Source organism: Eumetopias jubatus, unplaced genomic scaffold, assembly GCF_037043125.1.
Source record: "Eumetopias jubatus isolate StellerSeaLion01/CBP00866 unplaced genomic scaffold, mEumJub1_p1.0 scaffold_12, whole genome shotgun sequence".
Taxonomy (NCBI): Eukaryota; Metazoa; Chordata; class Mammalia; order Carnivora; family Otariidae; genus Eumetopias; species Eumetopias jubatus.
The window spans coordinates 104384930-104400137 of NW_028274818.1; the positions used below are offsets into that span (position 1 = coordinate 104384930).

Sequence of the window (15208 nt, forward strand, 5' to 3'; positions counted from 1 at the left end):
TGATTTCAGCTCAGGTCATGATCTCAGGATGGTGAGGTGGAGCCTGAGCGTGGAGAATGCTTAATATTCTCTCTCTCCCGGGCGCCTGGGTGGCTCAGATGGTTAAGTGTCTGCCTTCGGCTCAGGTCATGATCCCAGGGTCGTGGGATCGAGTCCCGCATCGCTTCTCCCTCTGCTTCTCTCTCTCTCTCATGAATAAATAAATAAAATCTTGGGACCCCTGGGTGGCTCAGTTGGTTAAGCGACTGCCTTCGGCTCAGGTCATGATCCTGGAGTCCCGCGTCAGGCTCCCTGCTCAGCGGGGAGTCTGCTTCTCCCTCTGACCCTCTTCCCTCTCGTGCTCTCTATCTCTCATTCTCTCTCTCTCAAATAAATCAAAAAATCTTTAAAAAATAAAATCTTTAAAAAAAAAGATTCTCTCTCCCTCTCCCTCTGCCCCCCCACCCCGCTCTCACTCTTTCAAAATAAATAAAAGCACAAGGAAAAAATGAAAAATACACACAGTTCTTGGCAGATATATAAACAAATAATTGCAGATGTGGTCAATGCGAATAGAGCGGAGACCGGTAAACAGTGCCTGAATGTGTCATCTTGGGTGACCACAGTATAACCTCTTGTAACATGCAAACATTCCTTCTATGACAGCCCTCTGCTTCTAACCATTTACATGGCAGGGAGCTTACTAATTTAGAGAACAGTTCCCTCCTTTCAGAGAGTTCTCATTGTTGAAAGTTTTTTAAATTAAAGCAAAAGGGCGCCTGGGTGGCTCAGATGGTTAAGCGTCTGCCTTCCCCTCAGGTGATGATCCCAGGGTGCTGGGATCGAGTCCCGCATCGGGATCCCCGCTCCTTGGGAGCCTGCTTCTCCCTTTGCCTCTCTCTCTCTCTGTCTCTCATGAATAGATAAATAAAATCTTTAAAAAAAATAAATTAAAGCAAAAATCTGGGGCACCTGGCTGGCTCAGTGGGAGGAGCATGCAACTCTTGATCTCAGAGTTGTAGGTTCGAGCCCCATGTTGGGTGTAGAGATTACTTAAAAATAAAAAGTAACAGGGACCCCTGGGTGGTGCAGTCAGTTAAGAGTCCGACTCGGTTTCGTCTCAGGTCATGATTTCAGGGTTGTGAAACCCGCCCTGTGCAGGCTCCGTGCTCAGCACAGAGTCTACTGTAAAGTTTCTCTCTCTTCCTCTGCCCCTCCCCTTGCTCACTGGCTCTCTCTCTAAAATAAATAAATCTTTTTTTAGAGAGAGAGGCAGAGGGAGAAGCAGGCTCCCAAGGAGCAGGGAGCCCGATGCGGGACTCGATCCCAAAACTCTGGGATCATGACCTGAGCCGAAGGCAGACGCTTAACCATCTGAGCCACCCAGGCGCCCTAAAATAAATAAATCTTAAAAAAAAAAAAACAACCCACAAATTAAAGCCAAAATCTGCATTCCTACAATTTCAACTCATTGACACTGGTCTTGATCAGGCCTTTTCTCTCACAAAATGCAGTCGTTGTTCTTGTCAGCTCTTCAAAATATTTGAACAGTCATGTCCCAGCGATTCCCTACACAGTTCCATGATCTTATCTGAAGGTTGCTTCTGAATCTTGGACTGTAAGTGCTCGCTTCGGCGGCACATACACCGAATCTTGGACTGTGGAATGTTTGGACTGACTGAGGGCCCTTGGAGGGTCCACAGTTCCTAAATGACCTCCACACTCTCCCATCTCTCTTTCTCTACGCTGCTCAGTTGTCTTTTGTCTTGAAAGAGAAAAAGCTCTCCTTTGTGGCAGAAATCTGGAAGGGAAAAGCTACCAGTGGTTACTGTAGGCTCTGGCTTCCTCCTTCCCCTTCCAGCAGCATGGTGGTCACGTTTCTCCCTCAAATGGTGGCTTTCAAGACCTTGCGAGTTCATTCTTGCCTTGCTGATTTTTGTTGCTGTCACTATGCTTGGCCAGTAGAGGGTGATCATACCTTGATTTCTCCTAGAACAGGGCTGGGCAAACTTCTCACCCAATACAGCTGTGAAAACTTGCCTTTTTATTTCCCAGGAGCTAAAGAAAATGAAAGCAGGGGCACCTGGCTGGCTCAGTCGGAAGAGCATGCAATGCCTGATCTCGGGGTTTTGAGTTCGAGCCCCACGTTGGGTGTAGAGATTACTTAAAAAAATAAAATAGTAAAAAAAGAAATAAAAAAAGAAAGAAAATGAAAGGAAAAGAGAATACAAGCAGAGTGATGTAGTTAGACAACCCGTAGCTTACAGCTGGAGCCCCGTGGCTAATAAGCCTTAGGAGTTTAGATCTGCAACTTGATTATCTGGAAAATGGGCAAAACATTACCTTTTCTGACAACGTTAAGAAATCTCTCTACCCAGTGTGTTGCTCAAACTCACAACCCTGAGATCAAGAGTTGCATGCTTTACTAACTGAGCCAGCCAGGCGCCCCACCTTCTCTGACAACTTTAAAGCATCTGGATCACATGAAAGTGAACTAGCTCTGTAACTGACTATACCAACAGTAAGAGATTTGTAATCTTCAACATTCTTTGCTACAATATTATTTCTGATCTCCTCTCTGGTTTAATGTTACCACCCCCCCCCCCCCCCGCCCCGGCCGCCCTGCCATGCCTCCTTCCCCAGGGATAGATGTGGCTCCGCCTATCACAGATCCCTTTTCCCAATTCTGCCCTTTCTGGAGAGAGCCACCTGCCTTCTCCTTATTGAGAGGGTCGGGGCGCCTGGGGGGCTTGGTTGGTTAAGCATCTGACTCTTGGCTTCAGCTCACGTCATGATCTCAGGGTGGTGAGATTGAGCCCCACCTCGAGCCCCTAGTTGGGGTCATGCTCAGCAAGGATTGGCTTGAGATTCTCTATCCCATTCCCTCTGCCCCTCCCCCACCTTGAGCGTGTGCACTCTCAAATAAATCAATCTTAAAAAAAAAGAGAGAGGGTAGTTTCCTGCCAAGACTTTTACAAGAGCAGGTTACAAGTTGTTCCTCTGGTTTCTGGAAGAACCCGGAAAAATTTGCATACTCTCAGAATAGAAGATCACAAAGGGCATCTGGCCCAGCCCTCCCCCATGCAAAATCCCTTCCTGCGCAGGCCCCCTGAGGTCCCCCAGCCATACCTGAGTGAACTGATGCAGCTCTGGCTGGCTCTTCAAGGTTCTTTCTTCTGCCTGTGGCTTCCCACAAAGGCTACTCCTGGTTGTGCAGCTGGTGCCCAGCCCCACCCCAAGGGCCACACCATTCACCTTATCAGGGAGTGATCAATGAATTGTATGGTTATCACAACTTGCCAACAGAAGGCAGCGAGTTAAGTGTCTTGAGGAAGTGGTGCCTTTTTCTAATTTGTCTGAGTCCTGGTAGTATTTGCTTATCTGCCTTACTTGTTGCTGTACCGCTTTCTTTTTCTTATTCCTAGTACGTGGTCTGACAATAATGTTTGCTGAAAAGGATTTTTGTTTCTATGTCTGGGACTCATGCAGAACAAATTGAATCCCTCTCGCATCCCTCTTTAGATATTTGAGGGCAGAGACCAAGTTCCCAGTGAGTTTTCTCCTCATCAAGGAGAACCCTTTACTGGACATATGAGGTGGTTTTGCTTTTGTTATTCTGCACTTGGACTGCTCCTCTTTTTTTAAAATGCGGAATCCAGAACCAAATGTAGGGCACATGATAAAGATAATCCAGGTAGGGTAGAGTGAGACTACCACCTCCTAGGCTCAAGAATCTGGTGTGGAGGCCATGCTTTAGATTTGGGAGCAGTGGTGACCACTGGCAGAGGGACACGGGTAGTTTGGGACAACCAAGGCCCCTTAAGCCTGTATAGCAATTTCCATTATTCCAGAGGTAATCTGGCTCCTTGGAGGATTTGGGATTACAAAGGGACGCGCATCAGCTGAGGGAGGGGGGTCATCAGCTCCACGAGATGCCTGTGGACGGTTAACCACTGCACTTAGGCTGATCCATAAATGTAGTTGTGGGATCGCGTGACTCACGAAGGAAGAATTGAGCTCCTAAAGGAGAACAAGGGACAATGAAGTAATGGAGAGAACCTGGTTGCTTGAGTCACACACTTGGTTTGAAAATCCAGCTCTGAGGGCGCCTGGGTGGCTCAGTCGTTAAGCGTCTGCCTTCGGCTCAGGTCACGATCCCAGGGTCCTGGGATCGAACCCCGCATCGGGCTCCCTGCTCAGCAGGAAGTCTGCTTCTCCCTCTCCCACTCCCCCTGCTTGTGTTCCCTCTCTCACTGTGTCTCTGTCAAATAAATAAAATCTTAAAAAAAAAAAAAAAAAGAAAGAAAATCCAGCTCTGGGGGCGCCTGGCTGACTCAGTCAGTGGAGCATGCGACTCCTGATCTTGGGGTTGTGAATTCAAGCCCTGCGCTGGGTGTAGAGATTACTTAAAAATGAGTAAGTAAACTTAAAACAAACAATAAAATCCAGCTCTGCCATTTATTTGGTGAGCTGCTTCACTTCCTGGGCCTGTTTCTGCACTTGTAAAACCAGGCAACTGTCTTTGCAAAGCTGATGTGTGGATTAGAGAAAATTCATGGTTATTATTCCTGAGTGAAGGAGAGAGAGGGGCTGAAGGTCAGCCTAATACAAGCCACTGACAAGAGTTTCAAGGAAATGGCCATTCTAGAAAAGGGAGAACGAAGATGAGAGAAAATGCTGTTAAGAACACCAGTGATCTTTTGTGGTGCGATTTAAGTGGTTGGGGAAGAGCTGAACTCCAGGAGCTTTAAGAGGGAGATCGGCAGCAGAGATGAGAAGTGGTCACGGTCCACTTGGTAGAGGAATGTGGTAGCCAAAAGGAGAGGATGAAGTCAGACAAAAGACTGTCTTGCTCCTTAAAGCTACAGGTGGATGCTTATTTAAACGCAGAACAGGTGCTGCGGCGTGAGGAGTATGGAGGCACCAGAGGAAGGACCAGACAGTGCAGCATGTCCCAGTGGCCTCAGGCCCCTGGGAAGGAACACTGAAGGGCATCTGCTGAGAGTGACGTGAAGCCGTGACCAGCATGGGGGTTTGGAGAGCAGGAGACACCTGCCCCGGGAACCTAAGACTATGGCAGCGAATAGGATTATCCAGCAGGGTAAGGGTAGAAGACAGGTGGGCACGTCTGCATGTTTCCCTCGGGCTGCTGTGACAAAGGCTCAGGAATGGAGGCAGGGGAGGCAGCCACCAGGTTTGATGGGGACTGCACAGAGTAAAAAGTTGAGGAGGGAAGCTCCTGGAAGGAACCCTGACCCTTGACTGTTGTGTGCCCTTTGGGCTAAGGTTCTAGTCCTCTCCGTGCCCAAGGCTGATTTTAGTAGCTCAGGGCTGGAACCTGCCACAGGGCCCATCCTCCACAGCAGTGACCAAGTTCAAGAATGTATTGGATTCCTCCCCATTTCTGCCTGCCCTGTCCCTCACTTTGGTTCTCTGGAATCACTTCCTAAAATAATCACCTGCACACAAGCCCTCACTTTAGGTTCTGCTCTCTGGGGGCCCAGGCCAGGCCAGTGGCCAAGGAAAAGGTGAACTTCCCCTGAACTGGGATTTCATTGTGAAGATCAATGCAGAAAAATACATTCCCCCCCCGACATGTGCCACCTTTTACTTACTTCTTTAAGTTAAAAAAAAAATTGCTTATTCCACTGTTGCCCTGGAAAGCAAGCAGGGCAGGAGTCAGTATTCCGTAAGGACCCTGAAACCAAAGCAAATAGAGCACTTTGTGCCTTGATTCTGGTCTCTAAAAAGGGTGAATAAATGAATTATTTAAATGAGACAAAGTAAAAAAAAAATCGAATGGAGTGTGTTTCACTATATTATGCAATAGCAAAACCAGGTTATCGGGTGAGAGGTCACAGTGTGAAGGTCTGAACTATCAGATCACATGCTGACCATTAGGATGTTTAGTTTTTTCTGAGTTTCATAAATCAGTCAAAGGTTGTACTTTAATGGTTCCATCTTCTGAGAAAATCGTGTTTGGGGAATCACTGAAAGCTACTTTACTCCGTGATTTTTTATCTGGTTGCCCTCCTTCCGAGAAGCTACCTAGAATTCGAAGCTCCCGTGAAGGACACGTTCATCTGTGCGAGGAGGGCCTGCGGGTTGCAGTTCCAGTTTTTACCTTTGGAATTATGTTTTGCCTCATCTGAAATGTGTGCATTTATGCAACCAAGAGTAAGAAAAAACAAACGCCAACCTTGCGACCTAGAGGTGATAATTTATTGTTTTACCATGACCCAGAAGAGAAACGACATAAAGAGATTATTTATTACAATTCCCCATAATTTCCTTCCCCATCTGCTCTAACATTTGTCAGATACCACCGGCCTCCTAAAATGGACCACTGACTATAAATGCATTCAGTGGTACTTTGCCGCCATTTCTCATGATGGAAACTTTAGTCCTCCATCAAGTTTTCAAATTATTTCCAATAGAGGAGTTCCCTAGCTTTTTAAAAAACAAACCACTTTTCCTCTAAGATTCCATTATTTATTCAAAGAAGCCTTCCTAGAAAGGTTAATGAGGATTCTAAATGAACAAATTCAATTTAAAAATCACTTACTGAACATCTACCAAGCATCTGGACTCTTCTAAGACTAGTGAAATGAAAGGCCAGGTTTCAACAGCAATAACTTAATTCTGCGGGTATACAAAGACAAGTTTCTTCTTTTGGTCTAATTTATTCTAAACTAAGAAACTAGGGACTGACAAAACAGGAAAGGTTTGTCTTATCCAGTCTACAGATAAACAAGACAATGCCTGAGTTAGCTCTCTATATAGATTTAGGCTTATGATGTTGACCTGGTTGTAATACTCTATATTTAACTACAAGTTAATAAAAATACCTATGTTCATTTTAAAATAATCGCTGATTTTGCTTACAACGCCCCCCCATTAACCTTAAACTCATATTATTTTTAGACCAAGATTTTCCTGCACAATCACCGTCTGTTGCCCCCCCCCCAATCTATTTGTTCTCACGGAAGAACCCCTGCTACTAGCAGAAGCAGCTCTAAGCCTAACATGCTTTGTCCTTGCTAGGGCAGAAAGAAACCTTACCTAAACTGTTCAGAGGTTGAGGTGAGGGGGAAGGCAAGCGAGCACTGTCCAACACCCCTGAGTTGGGGCGACTGCAGCTGCCTAGTCCCTTCCCTGGACCCAAGGAACTTAAAACCCAAATCTGAAACTGGAATGAAATCCGAGTTTTAATGCCACCTTTCACTCACAGGTCTCATTTTTTTTTCTTAGTATCTTAAAACACTTAGCCTCACGGCTTAATGAGTGCTTGTGGAAGGGAGAAAGTTTGACTTTAAGACCAATTAGCTTTGCTGACTACTGTGTAACTCTTAAATGAGCCATGATTCTTTAAGTAAATGGAGGGGAGAAATCTTAAAAGACTTTTTTTTTTCCTTCTTACTGTTAAAATAACATTATTTAAGAAGTCAACCTAATGCCTCTCCTTACCTTCCACTGTTTTAGGATAAAGAGAAAAACATGAGGTTTGTGGTATCCACTGTTAAACAGAACCGGACAATATGAAAACTATGTTCTCATGTTAAGACATTCTGTCAGATGAGATGTCCAAAGTGTTTCTCCAACTTTTGTGTGACCTGCAGAATTGGAGATGGCTTAGCCTCCCTATAACTTCAAGTTTGCTTTACAAAGCTTTGAAAAGTAAAACATAATTTCATCTTCAGATAGAATAAAAAATTAATTTGAGTAGCAAAATAAGTAACTGCTTTTAAATGTACAGTAGTGTGTCCATTCTAAAAACAAAACCTAAACCTATGTTAGGAAAACTTTTCAAATAATGCTTTTTATTGAATTCTCCAGTAGTAGTTGAAATAAAAATCTACTCTAACTTCTATGAAAAGATCTATTTATACCACTTAATTTCCTCTTCTCTGATTCTACATTTCACTTTGCAACCTGCAGACCTTCATGGTTTCCCAAATGGGGAACCCAGTCCCCTCATAAATATTTCTGAGAAGTTGCTCAGAGTGGGACACACAAAAATATGGCTCCTCTGGCAAGTATTGCTGTCACCGTTTGACTACGTTTTAATACTGTTACTCCAGTTCACGTAACCAATCTTCCATGAGGATGGTAGGATGATCCTGGTTAGCTAGCTTCTGATGAGGACTTCAGGGTGACCAGACCCTGGAATAAAAGGTGATCAACTCTAGGGTAAATGGGAGGAAAAAATTCCTTCGCAGCTACAAATCTTCACAAGCCTTCCAACAGTCATGGGGAAGGAACAATCCGGGGAAGTGAGTGGGGGGCAGGGAAGGTACACAAGAGTACAGCCAAAGGGAATACTGCAAAATGCTTCTCCAGCCTTGTCAGAAAAACTTCCTGCCATGCCAGGAACTGGATGCATCGGTGCCTATTTTCCAGGAAAGGGCCCATCTTGGAGCTTTGCTACCCCAAATTCCCTAAGCATGAAGATTAGTTAGTGGGGGAAGCAGGACTATGGCTTCCACAATCCGGTCAGGTTCAGGTCAAGTGGTCCCGCTGGCCTTTCCAGGGCACCCCCCGCTCTCAATTCGCAGAGAAGCCCCCCCGCCCCCCGCCCCGCAAGCTCAGAGAATCCATTCTCTTTGCCTGGAATGGTGAGCTGGAAGTTAAGGGGTCCACTTCCTGGCTTTGAAGAGAAAACGCCCAGGAAGCTGCAGATGTTTCTAGGAACCGTTCCATTCTAGAGCCCTATTAACCTGTCTCTCCTAAGGAATCTCTGAATCTCCTCCCCTGATTTGGTAAGCACTAAACTATGAAGGTTTTCTCTCATTTCCCCCCTCCTCAGGTCTGTAAACTGACTTTTTGTCTATACCCACATTACCTCCTTCACGACTCACTGCAAAACTTTGCTCTTTTGGAGTGACGTGTTCTGTCAAATAGATTAAAATAAAGTACATTATCTGTTTACAGGGAATACAGAATAGAACCGGGTCAGAGGTACAAAACATGGACACTGACACTGTGGTCATACAAAATATATATAGAAGTACCCAGCATGAACAGTTTTTGCCTTCTTTTTAGCATTTCCCCACATTTTTTTTTCTTCTGTGGATCCTCTGGAATTAAGATCGAGCTTCCTCTGCAGTGTTTCTGAAATTCATTACATGATTGGAACATACTGACAGGTTCATTTTCTGTCCAAAGCAATGAGTGGTATACATGAAAGTTTTCCTCACATACAATATTAATAAAGTTTATTTACAGTGTAAGCTTTCTGATGCTAAGGGCTGAGACAGGATGGAAGGCTTTGCCATACGTATCGCATTCATGAGGTTCCCTTCTGGAATGAATTCTCTGATGTATGTGAGATGTCAATGGTCACACACGTCAAACACGGCAAACTCTCTGTACAAAGTTAGCACAGTCTCACTTTTATGCCTTGAATAAAATACTAAGTGTCTTAACCTATCAAGATGCCTCATATTCTGAGATCTATATTCTCAGGCTGTAGCTTTGTCTGCCAGGCTGGAGCAGAAACAGATTCCCCACAACCTGAAGGATTTCACTTCTCTTCCTGGCAGGTTTATTTAAAATAAGGTATTTTCTTAAAAACCCTTCAAAAACTTCCATTAGGTCAACTAGCATGCTAATGGTTAACTACAGAGTACTTCAAGCCAGTCAAGAACTTCTGAATGTCCCGACACTAATGAGCTGTGGTAAGCCCTTCTGACCATGACCCAGTTACACTTTGCGTTGGGCAGCTGATAAATGGACGTGACGTGAATGGTTTTAATAAACAGCCCAAGCCTGGCTTCTTCAGAAAACAGCGTTTTCAAATGGCTGCTTGAAGGAGTGCATCTGCCGAAGACCCGAGGCAACCATGGTGACCACCCAATGGTTGGCATAGGACAGAAACGCGAGGCGCAGGTTGCTCTGATCTTTCAAAACACAAACAATGACTGTGTGATGGCAGCATGTAGTTGCGGCCAAAGAAAGGCCCATGTGGAACCAACCAAAGTTCACTGCCTCTCCAGAACAGTCGGCGCTTTGATTGGTGCCCAGGCTAAAGCACCTCGGTGCTCTCAGGGCTTCCTGGGGGCAAGTCTCTGCTGACGAGCGTCAGCAGGTTTGTGTGAAGCCTCCACTGTGGCTCACTTTTTGAAGAAAACCTTAAAAGCACTTCTTCCCCCTTCATTTACTATAAAAAGCCATTAGGTATACTCTTCTGGACCATCTCCTGTTGTTCTTAAACTGGATGGATGGAATTCTCCTGGTCACCAGCGGACTTCCTTGAAGTTTCTGCAGGCGACACTGATGGAACGGCTTAGAAGCTCCAGGTGGTCGGTCCCAGTTATGAAGAGAGGCCAAAGAATCACTGCTGCGCAGAATTTTAGTTTGGTCTGGAGCTCAGGCCACAGCTGCCCCCACCTCATTGGTTCCCCATTAAGCCAGGGCGTCTGGTGGGCTTGCGTTGTCGGTCAGCGAACTGGTGAAGGACGACAGTTTTAGTCGTTTCTTGAGGGAAAAACTCAAACTCTATGTGGGGTTCTCCCATTAGGCAGAGAGTCTTCAGGTCTGCTCTTAGTCTAAGTTTCTGCAGGGCTGTCCACCATCATTTGCACACTCTCACGAGCAGAGACCTTTCTCCCCAAGTCCCTGAGGACTGCCTATGACGCCCAGGATACCTGGCTCTCCCGCGTGTGTATCTGAAAACCATCTGTCACTAGCTTCTAGGCAGCCAATTGCTTCCTCCTGCACAGACGATGGAAAAGACCAGTTTCCTAGCCTCCCCTCAGTCTTCAGGGACGAGAAACAGAAAAGACTCTGTGCAGTTCAACTATGAATAAAACCAACCACATCTCAGCTTGTCGATGACTTCTCAGAGCAACACACACATTGGGGAACTGCCAACTGATGGTATCAAATGCCTTTGCAAACATTCTGGAAAGTGTGGGGGGAAAATGCACTCTACACCTTTCCTTGTTCTGAAAAGCAACAAAAACCATGTCTTCTGCAGTGTATTATTTAGTCACAAATGACTGAGAAAGTGCCTAAATGATCATGCTGTTCATCAGCTGACTGAAGAGAATTCTGGCTAAGATCTTTTGCCCCAGAAAGATGTCAGGACATGGCCTTAGTAGAAGTTCCTATTTTTCTGAAGATGATGACGACGGAGTCATTTCTGACATTCTGTGGTTATTTACTCACAGATCTGTGTTTTGGAAGAGTTTATGCAGGCAGCTACCCAGCGGCTTTCTTTTATATTCAGGATAAAAGGAGCGTCAGACCCTGGAGCTGTAGCATGCTCGGACTCCGGAGGTCCTCTCCCAAAGCTGGGCCAGGCTACCCTACTTCAGGTACTCCTGATTCACACGGACTTCACCGTAAGCGAAGAAGTCCTGGTAGAAGTCAGGAATAACAGTACCTCTTCTGTGTTCAGCACTGTGTCCAGTGCTATTGGGATACAGAGCGATCCCTTGATGATCGAAGCATCTCTTTGGGGAGGGGGCATGACGAAAACTTTCATACACGAAACAACGGAGGATTAAAAGACAGTCTACAATCAATCAAGTGCTAACTTGTGGAGAAATGCATTTTGGAGTGCGATAGTGCTTTCGGGATTTCGAGAAGGGAGAGAAGGGTTTTGAATCATTGTTGCCATTTCAGTAGAATTTATCTCAGCGATGAGGATAGAACCATCTACATTTGTTGCAATCCTTTGGAACTGTAGACTGGTGCACATACCCTCTTTCAGGAAGAGCTAGAAATCTTTGGTTTGATACTGATCAGCACAGTCCTAGATTTCTATAGCTTTGGCAGGCTACCAGTGATCGTATATAACTTATCGTATATATAACTAGTTTGAGCAGCATGTCCCAATGCAGTTTGTTTTAACGGTTCCTTGTTTTTGAGAAATAAGGTAGAGCAAGATGTTGGCCAAGTAGGGCTTGTTTGCGGCAAGCAGCTAAAACCCCAGTATCGCCTTCACGGAGCCAATCTTGATCTTTCAATTCTATGTTGTGGTTGCTGAGTCCGAGAGCGCCTTAAAGGTATCCTCGTTACTGAAAAGCTTGACATTTGACTGTATGTGTGCTTTGATCTTGTACGGAAATACCGTGTGGATTCTCCATAGGATGAGCTTTTCCCTGCAGGGACCGTATGGAAGGATTACATGCCCAGAGACGATGCAAAGGCGGAACACTGCTGATGGAACTACAAGGATCCTGAAGTGTGATTTTTTTTCCTTTTAATCCGTTGAGGCCCTCTTTTTTTCCCCTCTGTGGGCACACATCTCTGAAGTAATTTTGGAAACAAAAGGGGGAAATGGCTTGTTGACGAATTCTCGCTTTACACACAACTTTTCAGGAATGCGCCAAAGGCATCGAGGGAGGCGGGGCTGTACTCGGAGGCTCGCTCTCTGGTGTGGATCCTGTGATGCAGAGTGAGGGTCGAGCTCCGGGTGAAAGCCTTGCCGCACTTAGTGCACTTATAGGGCTTTTCTCGGGTGTGAATCCTCCGATGCAAAATAAGGTATGAGTTTCGGTTGAAAGCTTTTCCGCATTCACTACATTCATAGGGTTTCTCCCCCGTGTGGATCCTCTGATGTTTAGTAAGGTCTGAGCTCTGGCTGAAGGCCTTCCCACACTCGTTACATTCATAGGGTTTCTCTCCAGAGTGGATCCGCTGATGGAGAATGAGATTCGAACTGTGACTGAAGGCTTTGCCACACTCGTTACATTCATGAGGTTTCTCTCCTGTGTGGATTCTCTGATGCAGGACCAGGTTTGAGTTAAGACTGAAGGCTTTCCCACACTCACTACATTCATAGGGCTTCTCTCCAGTGTGGATTATTTTATGGCGAATAAGGCTTGAACTCCTCGTGAAGCATTTCCCACATTCATCACATCTGTGGGACTTTGCTCCCGTTGGAGCTTCCTCAGGGGCGTTAAAGTTTGAACTCAGACTGAAGCTTCTTCCCAAACCTTTACCCTTCTCCCTTGGACCTCTCTCTCCCGCGGTGGGTTTTTTTTCCTTGACTGTAGCTGGCCCTGAATCTCTTTTTTCTCTTCCAGTTTTTTCCTCAGGGTTTCTCTGCTGCCTTTCTACTGTTCTGCCCTGCTGTTCACGTTTTTCTCCAAAATCTTTCTGGAATCTTCCTGTTGTCTCCCCCCGTGACGCTGAGTCTTCTGCGATTTCAGCCTTTGAGGTTGACTCCTCATTCTCATTCCTGTTTTCACAACCTGACACAATAGAAAATACAAATGGCACCATTTTCTTTTGAATATGTGGGTTAATCAACTGACACTGTTCTCCTGGAAGCTTCTACATGCCTGCAAAATGACCTCACAGTATTAATCGGGGATAAAATAGAAGAAAAGGAAGGGGAAAGAATCGGGACAACATGGAGTAGAGTTGGGGAAGGAGAGGGCAGGCTAAGTGGGAGAGCAGAGGGAGCGCAGGGAGAGGATGGGAGCGGCGCACATGGGGGTGGGGGAGTGAAGAGCAGGGGGAGCAGAACTAGTTAGGGAAGGAAGGGAGGAGGAAAGAAGGAACGTAAGAGGTCACAATTCAGTTCTAGGATTTGGTCACCCAATTATTAATATGAAGGAATACATGTTAAAAAAAAATCATGTTCTGTTTCTAATATTAAGTATGAGTTTGAACAAAGAGAACGGACAGGCCCAACTAGAAATGGTAAGCGGTACCAGCCCACAAAAGAAGGCATATACATGGTTAATAAAAGAAAAGTGAATACTCCAATTCTGGGAGATTTTTAACAAGGCCACGGTTAGTGGACAACACAGGAGCTCTCGACTTGGCAGGTCACTTGGATCTTCAGACACAGGAGTCTCTCTCCTCCAGCGAGAGCAGCAGAGCTGACAGTGCTCAATTATCAGAGTGGAGAGTGAGGAAGTTGATTGGGGCATTAGTAAACGTGACTAAAACCTTCACTGACAGACCACTGAGAGTACCTGAGAACAGAAAAGAAACTGAGAACAATGCTGGATATGGCCCCTGAAGGAGATGATGTAAAAAACCAAAATCTCACAAACGCGAAATTGATCCTGTCTTTTGGCAACCAGCACATTAAAACATTGGAATACATCTTTATTGTAGTCTGCTAGATTCTGTGTGTCATTATTTTTAAATTGAGAGTGAAAACTGTTCAATGAACATGCACGTTTTATAGTTGTCTAGATTTATCTAGGAAAAAACCCAAGCTATCGCAACTCTTCTTTATTTAGTTGGCTTTCAGAGCCCTTTCCAAGTGGGTCTGCACTATCCCAAAGAGGCCCCCGGATGAAACCATGGAAAGCTAAATAGTATCTAAGCCCTGACTTTAGTGATGAAATCGCCGTAGATACCAAACCAACCGTAAGAAGAGGAAATCGGTCCACTTCTTTTGAATTCCAAGCCAAGGTCCTTGCTTATTGGGATAATTCCCAGACTGCCTCCAACTACTGTTTGCTTTTTGAAGTTATCATGGGGTAGATAATACCCAGCTAAGAAACACAGATCAGTTCTTGGGCTTAGTTTTCAGAATCTGGTCCAAAGAGCAAGTACCAAGAAACTACCACCTGGTTAGGTCTATGGTTCAAAACAAAACCTGAGGCTTCTTTAGTAACACTGTGTCTTCAGTCCCCTTCACTCACCCTCCCTCTGTCCTTGCAGGCAGAAGTCTCTCTGTGGATGTCCCACGACACACCTTATTAGAGAGCTGCTTTGCAGTACTGTCTTCCAGGGAGTGAGGGAAGGGGACAAATAGGAATGTTTGTCAACTGGGTCAGCTTGTCTTATCTGGTTGATACCTCTGAGAACTTGTTTTTGTTCTTACTACATGTCCGGGAGCAGAACTGTCTGTACAAGATCACCGTTAGGTTTGGAAATGGGGAGTCCTGATCGTAAGGGAGGTCACAGGCACAAGTCATGAGTAATTACACAAAGCTGTTGTGCAGCAGCGCTCACTGGATGGAACAAGAAAGCAAGCCCATGGAAGGATGCCTGTTAAGTCCAGGAATGTGGTCCTAGGTTAGGATTAGACTGATGATGATTAGGTCTCACTTGGACCTCTATAATAGGAAATAGAGATTCTATCCCCTCGACAGAGGCACCTACATTACAACCGATGGGGACTGGAGACAAATCCCAGCTATCAGAGTGGTCGCAGAGGTGAGAACTCAGAACGTAAGAGTATTTCTGATTTCAAACAGCAAAAACTACCTAAAAGTAAAAAAATCCACTTGGAATCAGGGAATCACGGTATCAG

At 45.4% G+C, this 15208-nt stretch overlaps 1 protein-coding gene across 3 annotated transcripts in view; it reads right to left on the bottom strand.

Annotated features, from left to right (window-relative positions):
• Positions 1-6179: 6179 nt before the first annotated feature.
• ZKSCAN1 (zinc finger with KRAB and SCAN domains 1) overlaps positions 6180-15208 on the bottom strand; it is a 55297-nt gene continuing 46268 nt past the window's right edge. For all 3 annotated transcript variants that reach the window (XM_088016681.1, XM_088016683.1, XM_088016682.1), the window contains one exon: positions 6180-13181. In XM_088016681.1, the coding sequence (XP_087872807.1) occupies positions 12289-13181 (893 nt within the window). In that variant the 3' untranslated portion in view covers positions 6180-12288. The remainder of the gene's footprint in view (positions 13182-15208) is intronic.